The sequence below is a fragment of the Jaculus jaculus genome, chromosome 5 (assembly GCF_020740685.1).
Source record: "Jaculus jaculus isolate mJacJac1 chromosome 5, mJacJac1.mat.Y.cur, whole genome shotgun sequence".
Lineage (NCBI taxonomy): Eukaryota > Metazoa > Chordata > Mammalia > Rodentia > Dipodidae > Jaculus > Jaculus jaculus.
The window spans coordinates 82,960,285-82,970,708 of NC_059106.1; the positions used below are offsets into that span (position 1 = coordinate 82,960,285).

A 10,424-nucleotide genomic window follows, 5' to 3' on the forward strand; every position below is an offset into this window, starting at 1 on the left:
TCCCAATCCCATTCTCTTTAATTTAGTAAGATATATTAAGTGTTCAGAGTCTTTTGTGAAAACACCTAAACCCTAGGACAAAGGGAAAGGAAAAGATTATTGTGCCAGGAAGACACTTCACAGTGCCTTGTTCTAGCAGTCAAAATGGTGGGTGACCCCCAAAGGACTTGTACAGAGTTCACATGAGGGACAGAAGGGGAATGTGCACTGGTGCTACTGAGCCACATGAAAGAAAGGGTGCTTCCCTGTCTAGGGACTCATTCTGGGGATCTGTTCCAGCCTGTCACCTTGAGGAAAGCCCTCTTGACATCCTTGTTGCGGAGGCTGTAGATGATGGGGTTGAGAAAGGCAGAGATGATGTTGTAGAACAGGGCCAGCTTCTTGTCCTCTTCTGGGGAGGCCTTAGAACCAGGCTTCATGTACATGACCATGGCTGGCACACAGAACATGGTGACCACAGTGATATGGGAGGCGCAGGTGGAAAATGCTTTCAGCCGTCCTTGTGATGAACGGATCCTCACGATGGCAGTGAATATGCTGACATAAATCACAAAGATAAGGGACATGGGGATCAGAATGACACTAAAACCAAGAATGAAGTCTACTTGGTCATTGACTGAGGTGTCTGCACAGGCCAGCTTTAAGACAGCAGGGATTTCACAGAAGAAATGGTTGATTTGGTTGGGGCCACAGTAGGGGAGGCGCATGGCAAAGATAGTGTAGACAAGAGCAGAGGCGACACCACAGAGTCCACAGAAAGTGACCATTACACCACATAGCCATGGGCTCATGAGGATCTTGTACCTGAGAGGGTGGCAGATGGCCACATACCTGTCTATAGACATGATAGCAAAGAGCCAAGACTCAGTGACACCCAGTACCAAGAAAATGTACATCTGAGCCACACACCTGGAGAAAGAGATGGTCTTTTTATGGCTGGCCAGATGTGCCAACATCTGGGGCACGGTTGTGGTAGTGTAGCCCAGGTCCAGCATGGAAAGGACGCCAATAAAGAAGTACATCGGAGTGTGGAGGTGTGAGTCCAGGCAGATGAGGATGGAGATCAAGCCATTGCCAAGAATAATCAACAGGTAGATCATCAGAAAGGCCGTGAAGAGAAGAGGTGTGGTCCTGGGACTCAGGGAGAAGCCCAGAAGGATGAATTCTGTCACCAAAGTCTGGTTGGGACCCTGCATTATGCTCTACCTCTCAATGAAAAAGAAAGGCACCAACCAGACAGGGGGCTAGCTGAGATATGCTCTAGGGCTGGAGTGATGAGGTTAAGTAGTGATCAATGTCAAATAATGACAAAACATCATACCATCAATAGGTCCACTTCTCCATGGCTGTGCTATACCCACTGTTGAGAAGTTTATGACAAGAAAAGCTTCACATCTAGCACTGGCTGTTCCTCTAAACGACAGTGGTTCCCCACCTCTGCCTCAGTTTACTTTTCTACAAAATGAAAGCACTGAACAAGCTGATCCCTAACTCCCCTTAGAATAGTCTTCGACTTAATAAGGCATTTCACTCTCCTTCATACAGTCAAGAGCTGAGAGATAAATCTCAATGTACAAACTCTATGTTAGCTGGGGAATTTCACTAGCCCAAGAAAGAGAGAGAAAATCCATTTGGTCCCTTCAAAGACACCAGTTTCTTTTTCCAATTTAATTTTACCCTCCTCAGTCTATCCACAGACCAGGATGGCTGTAACTACCCACTCACCTCATCTCAGGCTACAGTGTATTGAAAAAAACCTATGTTTCACTCCTCTGTATAATTTACTGAATGAAGGACCTTGAGCAAGCCATTTCCCATTTTCTCCCTGACCCTTTGAGAAAGCTTCTATAAGTACAAAATGGGAACAGGTTTGCTCCAAGAATTGAATGACATTTGGAGGAAAAGTAGTCACCCAGTAGGTCTAACATGGTACATTCTTAGTCAATGTTAACTGCTTTTCTGAATTTCTCTGTACAGGAGCTGGGATTCAGATCCAACCTACAAAAGAAAATATCCTGAAGTCACCCCCTCATGAATGTCCACAGTCAATTGTAACCGCCCCCCTCCCCAGAAGTCTACCCCCTCTGGTCCTTCAGTCTATGAAAGCATCATCCCATTCACTTTTTTGGTGGGGGGCTTCTTACTGGCTCAGCTATAACTGAGCTTAACCTTCTTCCCCCATGACAAGCCTTAGTTTCTTCATGGGGACAGAGCTTATCCAATATCTGTCATATAACTAGAAGACAGACATCTTAATGTTTTGAGGCAGGGTCTCACTCTAGCACAGACTGACCTGGAATATACTGTATTGTCCAGGCCTAGCCTCAAGCTCATGGCAGTCCTTCCACCTTAGCCTCCCAAGTGCAGACGATAGAATGCACGAGCCACCACACTAGAAATACAGCGACTTGAGTTAAATCAAATTTAATTGATTTTCACTAAAGAGGCATTGATATGTCACATTTCCCCCCAAAGTTGGCCTCAGCTTTCTCTTTTGCATGAAGGGTAATGGTGTTCACTTGCACCAGGTGGTCTTAAAGGAAGAGAAACCACATGGCAGGTGGAAGTGTGTGTTACAAACAACTAGCTGGTTCTGCTGGAATCCCGGCTGTTTCTACAACTTTGGAGTTTGGGCTTTGGTTTGTAAACTAGGGATTAAAGTGTCTTCTTTCAGCTCACATTCTTTTCTGGAAGAAGCACCACTGGTATAAGAATGTCATGTGAAAATATGTAGCCATTTCTCTCTTCTTTTTTACACAGAGTCAGTGTGTGGGATTTGCCTTAAGCATCTGGTATTTATTATTTATTAGGACTGTCTCACTTGGTTGGACAGTGAGGACAGATGGTGGTCAGTGAGGAAAGCTGTTCATAAACCAGTAAAGTGCAACCACAGGTGTCACCACAGCTAGGACATTGTGTTGGGGACAGGATCCCTGAGTCCCTGGGTCCTGTGCACCCCTGACTCTCCAGTGAGTAAGCAAAGTCCTTGGGGAAACAGTTCTCTGACACTTAAAGCAAGAGCAGCATATAAACCATGTGAGGGGGCCCAAGGAACAACATCCTTATATGTCACAACAAGACAAAAATAAAGAATTCAGCTTTGGGGCTGTGCCTTACAAAATGCCTTGATATCCATTGTCCTTTTTAAAATTATTTATTTATTTATTTGAGAGAAAAATACAGAAAGATTCAGATAAGGAGAAAGACAGAGAGAAAGAGAGGAAGGGAGGGAGAGGAGGGAGGGAGAAAGAGAATGGGAACACCAGGGCCTCTAGCTACTATAAACAAACCCCAGATGCATGTGCCACCTGTGTATGTGGCTTATGTGGGTCCTGGGGAATTGAACTTGGGTCCCTTGGCTTTGGAGGCAAGGGCCTTAACCATTACCCCATTTCTCCATCTTCCATTGTCCTTTTGAACCTCATGGAGACGCTATAAGAATTACAGAGCGGGAATTTATTACCTCTCTTTCATAGATAAAGAAATTGAATCTCAGAGTGGGCATTATGGGAGAACAGGACTCACACACATCCTTCAGCAGCAGTAGGGTTTCCCAGGTGCAGCAAAACCACAACTCAAGGGCTGGAGAGATAGATGGTTTACACTCAAGGTGCTTGCCTAGAAAAGAAAAAGACCCAGGTTCAATTCCCCAAGACCCATGTAAGCCAGATGCACAAGATGGAGCATGTGTCTGGAGTTCATTTGCAGCTGCTAGAGGCCCTGGCACACCCATTCTGTCTCTATGAAATAAATAAATAAATAAATAAAGACAAAAAACACAATTCAAGTCATCATAGCCCTGAAGCTACTGAAATGTGTCATGTCCTTGATTTCTAGTGGTGGGAGACAAGTTACGGGTAAAGAGCCTTCAGTGGTTTTAATTTAATTACATAGATAGAAGATAGATAGAGAGAAGATAGATGCAGAGATATATAAATGAAACATAGATGGTAGATAATAGATACACATGAGTTAGATGAATAAATGATAGGTATGTAGATAGATAGATATGCACACACAGTAACGGGTAGCATATGGGAGACCAATCTAATCAGACTGGTCAGAAACTTGAAGGATAGCTCAGCTCCATTTTCACCATTTACCTCCCATTTGTACCCAGATTCCATTGCTGCTGTCTCCAGAAAGCCTCTTCTACAATCTGTCCTTCTTCTACCTGCCAGTATCCAACTCACGATGCTCAGCACCTCTTGCGCTCTCACTTGTTCACTTGCTTGCTTGCTCTTGCCCTCACTCTCCCTCTTGCTCCCGTCCCATTGGACCCTTGCCCAGACCATCCCTTGCAATAGCTTTCATGTTGCTTTTACTAAAACAAAGATCTGGCTGGACTATTTTTGGCTCCCTTATTAAGGTAAAAGCCTCACTGTATCCCAGAAAGCTATTGCAGAGAGGAGCCACGGAGATCAACTTGTACTTGGAGATATCCCTGGCATGACAAAAATTGAGAGCAGAGCTGAGCTGAAGACTCAGTCCTCCTGACTGTCATGTGGTCACCTCTGTCATCACTCATAGCCAATCCAAGCAAGCTTGAAAATCCTGCACAACAAACACATCCCCACTCGGCTCCCTGACTCCACTGTGCATGACTAGATTCCCTCTGAAATCTTCTTACTAAATACAGAGCTGGTACATCATGAGACCAACACTGATTATACAATGGCCCACCTAGTAGGAAACACAAGGAAATGAGAACAAAAATAATGGACACTTACATTTTCTTTCTCTTCATCCTTTTCCCTGCTGTTCCCGAAAGGTCAAGAAAAAAACTTTGCCTTGCTAGTGGTCATGAACCTGTCAAAGAACCCAGGGCACAAGTCTATGAAGGAAGGGGTGAATTAGTTGGTGCTAAAAGTTAGGACTCTTTGTATGATTTCTCTCAGCCAATAGATAATAATAATTCTAATAATATCAGCTTTCTGTGTGTAATGCACTATAATCTGTGTTTTGCATTCATAATTTTTCGTTGACTGGGGCACTAGTTGAAAGACCTAATAATAAGCATGGGTACTTCCAATCACAATCAACCCCTTACCTTATGAAACAGATAAGGCTGCACCTAGCATGTCTGCAAACTGAACAGGAACTCTGTGACATAGTCATTGTGACTAAGCCTGTTTAAAGATAGAAATAAATGATGCACTTTGCCACCAGTCAATACCCATGGCTACTATCTGGAGGAAATGGTTTCCTGGGTTGCAGGGACACTTTCTCCCTTTCTCCATCTTTCTTCCTTCTCTCCTTCCTTCCTTCCTTCCTTCCTTCCTTCCTTCCTTCCTTCCTTCCTTCCTTCCTAATTTTTCTCTCTATTTTCTCTTCCTTCCTACCTTCTTTCCTCCTTCCTTTCTTTCTTTCTCTATCTCCTTACTCTTTCCTTCTTTCTTTCCCTCCATCCATCCCTCCCTTTACTGTCCCTCCCTCCCTCCCTCCCTCCCTCCCTTCCTTCCTTTCAGCTACAGACATGAAAACCTGTAATCAAATCCACAAGACAGAATCAGTGGACAGAATGTACTTAGCTGACCTGCTTGAAAACAGATCCTCTCACCCTTCTCAACACCCTTCATCTCTACTTTCTCACTCAGATGTTCACTCTTACATGCCTCTTCCAGTGTAAAAGTTGAATGAAAGGAGATGGAACAAAAGGAATTCATATACAAAAAGTAGGGTGAAACCAGAACGGTAGCAGATCAGTCCTAGAAAATCTAGTGAGGGGATGGTGAAAGCTTTATTTCTAGGTTGCTGGAGCTGCCTGGGCACTGAGGATGATGGCTATATGCTGCCCTCACCCACTTCTGTCCTATACCACATTCCATGTGCCATGGTCTCCTTCTATCTAAACAACTTGTCAGGGAAGAGGAATCCTGATGAAAGGCCAGAGGCCAGACAAGCTGGTCAGAGCTGGTCCTTCCCTAAATGTCCTCACCCGCCATATCCAGGCAGCACCAGGAATCCACAATACCATCTGAGAAGAGGAGAGAGGTGGACTAAGGGGCATGAAGGGAAATGAGGAGAATCTCTGGTATGGGCAGCATCAGGAGATAGATGGGGTATGAGCTTGGTGCCAGACAGAGATTCCTGAGAGACAATAAAAGTGATGGGGCTGGGGGGCCAAGAGAGAAAAGACCCCCACCTGAGGGAACCTAGAATTGGCTAGGGTGTGGGCCAGATACACAGACTCGACAGAAGTGAGACAGAGGCCAAGTAAGCAAGCATCAGTGTACACAGAGTGACAGAGGACGTGGAGCACCGCAGTGGCAGGAGAGAGCCTTCAAGGACTGGGAAGGGCAGGAAACGAGAAGACAGAATCCAAGGACCAGAAAGGAGACTGGACCCTGGCTCTCAGAAGCTGCTGCAGCTGCCCCCTACCCTTCCCCTCTCTCCAGGGACCCGTCTGACTGCAACCCACAGACTCTCGTAACACTGCAAGCAGAACCTGCCTTAGAGTAAGACCCAGCCTTGATCCTCTAGCCTTGGTTTTGGCCACTACACTCGCTGTGTTCTAGGTTGCATCATCTCTCCACGCCCTCAGTGACACAAATCTCTGAACAACATCAGAGATTCACTGCCCTTTGGAGCTGGAGGCAAGCCTGGAAATATGGCCCTGATAAGGAACCTATATTTTCTGTTGTTGCCAAAGGTGATCCCAGTTTTCAGAGACAGGAGGCTCATTCTTTCTCAAAGCAGCTGACATGACTGTACCTGACCTTCACAAATCCCTTCTTTCCACTGAGCAAAAAGCATGTGCTGGGGCTGGAGAGATGGCTTAGCGGTTAAGCGCTTGCCTGTGAAGCCTAAGGACCCCGGTTCAAGGCTCGGTTCCCCAGGTCCCACGTTAGCCAGATGCACAAGGGGGCGCACGCGTCTGGAGTTCGTTTTCAGTGGCTGGAAGCCCTGGCGCGCCCATTCTCTCTCTCTCCCTCTATCTGTCTTTCTCCCTATGTCTGTCGCTCTCAAATAAATAAATAAAAAATGAACAAAAATATACATTTAAAAAGCATGTGCTGGTGTTTTCTGATAGCAGTGATGAGTTCTCTAAAGCATGATGCTCCCCTATATCCTGTGCCTCTACCCTACAACTCCAGCCCTCTCTCCTCTCCCCCAGAACCCCAACCCTTCACTCTATGTGGTCGTCCTTACCTGCCTTCACCTTTATTTAGGAGGATCTGTGTGGCTGTCTGAGTCTCCTCTCCTCTTAATGCTCTTCTTGTCTTGAGCCTGCCCCTAAATTCCCAAGCTAGACTTCCACACAGCCTCTCTAATGCCAGGCAGCAGCCCCAGCAGACTCTTCTCTGGCAGCCACAGGGATCACCGCGCCCTTCTGTTCCATGCCTAAGGGCTCCCAGAAATGTGCTCTGGGGAAGCAACTGCCGCAACTGATAAGCCAGAGGTTTGTAGTCATACATACACTTGGTCACTTTCAAGACTCTCAAGACGTGTCACAGGCAAGTCATTAGCTTCCCAGAGCCTCAGCATCCTCCATAAATATGAGCTATGTCCCCTACACCATAATCCTACCTCTACCCTTGGAGGATTCACTATGGGGCAGACATTTAATACATCCTAGGTCCTCACAGTATGATTATCCACATTTTCCAGACGAGGAAATGAAAACTTGGATCATTAAGTGGCCTGTGGGGTGCTGGAACTATGAGTACAGTTTTGTTTCATCACACAATCTGGACTCCTGGCCAATATTCAACCCAGGATGGTGATCAAGTGTCAGCGGGACTGAGAACAGCAAGTCATGAGGACTCTTGATTTACAGAGAAGGACAGAATCACATATGGAAGTGTCCAAGTGTGGGGAATGTTTGACTAATGTACTGTTGGGGACAAATACCTCTGCTGCTTCTGCTAAATATATACTTTCCTAGGAACACAAAAGGAAAAGAGAAAACTAAACTAACTGGTATTTACTGTTCACTAACTTACTATGTGAAAAACCTTCCATGAATTATTTAATTAATTTGGCACCAGGTCTCAAGCTCATTTTCTGTGTAGATTTAGACCCTGATGATGAGAGACATAAAAAAGCTTTATCCAAGCTGTTGGTCAGAGAGACCTATTAAGTCTACAAAACAAGACAGTCTTTTTAGATAAAAGGTAAGACCCTGTTTCTGAAGACAATGCAAGTAGCTAAGGCAGAACATCAAGAAATCTGACTGGAATCTGGAAAGATGCTAGTTCCCAAAGGGTTACCTGTGTAGTGGTGGAAAGCACTACATGAGCTGCTGGGGAAAATTGGCCAAAAACATGTGAGTGAACAGGGGATACTGCTATCCCAAAGCAACTTGCCTGACAAGATGTACACTCTTATGCAATAGTGGCACTAAACCTAGATGGGAAACCAATGGCTCTCTGACTGGCTAAGAGACCCACTCAGTATAAAGAAACCCACAACTTGTACTGGGTCAAAGGCAGAAGCCTATGGAGACCAGGATCATGGACTCCAACAAGAAGCTTCCACTAGAGTGGCCAAAAGAGAGTCTATAGCCATCAAAATCTTAATTAACTATTCTTATCTCTTTAACCTATGCTGATCTTACTCTCCATTGGAGAATCTTTTATAGATATACTGCCCCCCTTCCAAAAACAATGACTGACTTCTGCTCTCCAACTCAGCCCACAATCCCATGGTGACCACCAGCTATCCCACTGAGGAGAATGGGGGCATGGAGGAGGGAAATTGTACCAACATATGATGATATATAGTTCCTACCTAATAGAAACAAACACAGGGCTGGAGAGATGGCTTAATGGGTAAGGCATTTGCATGTGAAGCCTAAGAGCCCAGGTACCCATGAAGCCAGATGCACAGGATAGAGCCTAGACACAGACTCTCTCACTTGGCGTATGAATTCATTTGTACTTTAATTCCTAGATATCACACTGTTGTCAGCTCCATGCTTCTGGGATGAACCTCCAAACCAGACAAAGTTTATTGGAGCATGGGATTATTTTCAGGTGTACATATACAGGGGAAGTTCCATAATGGCAGAAGAAACTGGCCCCCTTCCACAGATCCATCCAAGCAGAACAAGCCACCACAGGCACCACAAGCAAGCACCAAAACCAAAGCAAAACAGCGCAGAACCTAGACAGAACTCACACTGCATACCTTTGTCTGGAAACAGATCCATCTCCAGTAACACCTTAGGGCTGGACACCAGAATCCTCCCACAGTAACAGCTTTTCAAGCTAAGCCACTAAAAATCCAAGTTACAAGCTTTAATAAAATGTATGAATCAATCGGAGGATGTAAATTGAACTACCACACAGCAATTGTCTACTGCTAATGCAAATCATATATTTCATTTTTGTACCCAGTTTTCTGTTGGTAGATCTCTGGTTCTGGTATTGGCTGAGAAGGAAAGACAATATTTCTACACAAATTAGGAAAGTAGATGCAGCATTGTTTCTCAACTATCCAGTGCTGCACAATACATATTTTCTGAGCATGCCAGAATGTTATCTCTATTCGTGAACATTAGACTATAAAAGTTCAGCGATGGCCTGGAAGGACTCAAGGCAAGTACAAACCAGGTGCACTGTTCTGGGCTGCCTTAGGCAGCTGGGATGCTTCTAGAGCACATGTTAGCACTCCAGGAACATAAGGTGGGAGTTGGGGCACAGAAAAAGGACTTTAAAAACTTCCAACCTATCTTTGTCTCTGAGCCCCTGCCCAGTGTGGCAATGACCTAGCTGCCCTGTTTGTGGACAATCCACTTGGTCTGGCTGGAGAAAGCTCAGTTGGCAAGGCCAAACAGCCTTGCAACTTGTCCCCAAGCTAACAGCAGAGCTTTTCAAAGGAAAGCAGGTTATTTCCCTCTTAGCAATGCCTAACCAGGTGTTTGAATCTCACGTACATTGCTGCTTAAGGGTCAAGGTAAGCACACAGAGACACAGAATCAAGGATAAAACATCAGACAGGACTTACAGCTTTGATAAACATGGTGGCATCACTTAGAAGCACTGAGAAGTCCAGAGGCACTCTCAGTGGTAGAGAAAGGGTCAGGACAAGAACCCAGACTTGAATGGGTTGAATTCTAGTTTTACCTTATTACTTTGGGAGCTATGGGTCAATTATTAAGTTATTTGATGACCAAGTTTCATTGTCAAAAATCTCATGAGGTCCCTTAGTAGTAATGAGGTCACACTTAGAGTGTCCACTGCACTGTGTGGCCCACAACAAGTTCCTAGGAGTGTAGAGTTCATGGGGGATTCTTCTTAAATCAACATGATTGTCACTGAAACTGGATAAGGTGGACATGAATATGAAAATTAAAACTCAGGGGCGACCACCGGCCCGGGAGAAGCGTCGTGGGGCGCCAGGGAGCTGGGCCGGCGCGCGCGGCCGCGACCACCGGCTAACCGCGTCTTTCCCGGGGTCTGGTCAGCAGAGAGTGCAGC

At 45.4% G+C, this 10,424-nt stretch overlaps 1 protein-coding gene across 1 annotated transcript; it reads right to left on the reverse strand.

Moving 5' to 3' along the window:
* Window positions 1-257: 257 nt before the first annotated feature.
* On the reverse strand, window positions 258-1,196 carry LOC101615241 (olfactory receptor 2A12-like). Its single transcript, XM_004672481.2, has one exon. It carries the CDS (start codon window positions 1,194-1,196, stop codon window positions 258-260), a length of 939 nt encoding a protein of 312 aa, XP_004672538.2.
* Window positions 1,197-10,424: the final 9,228 nt, after the last annotated feature.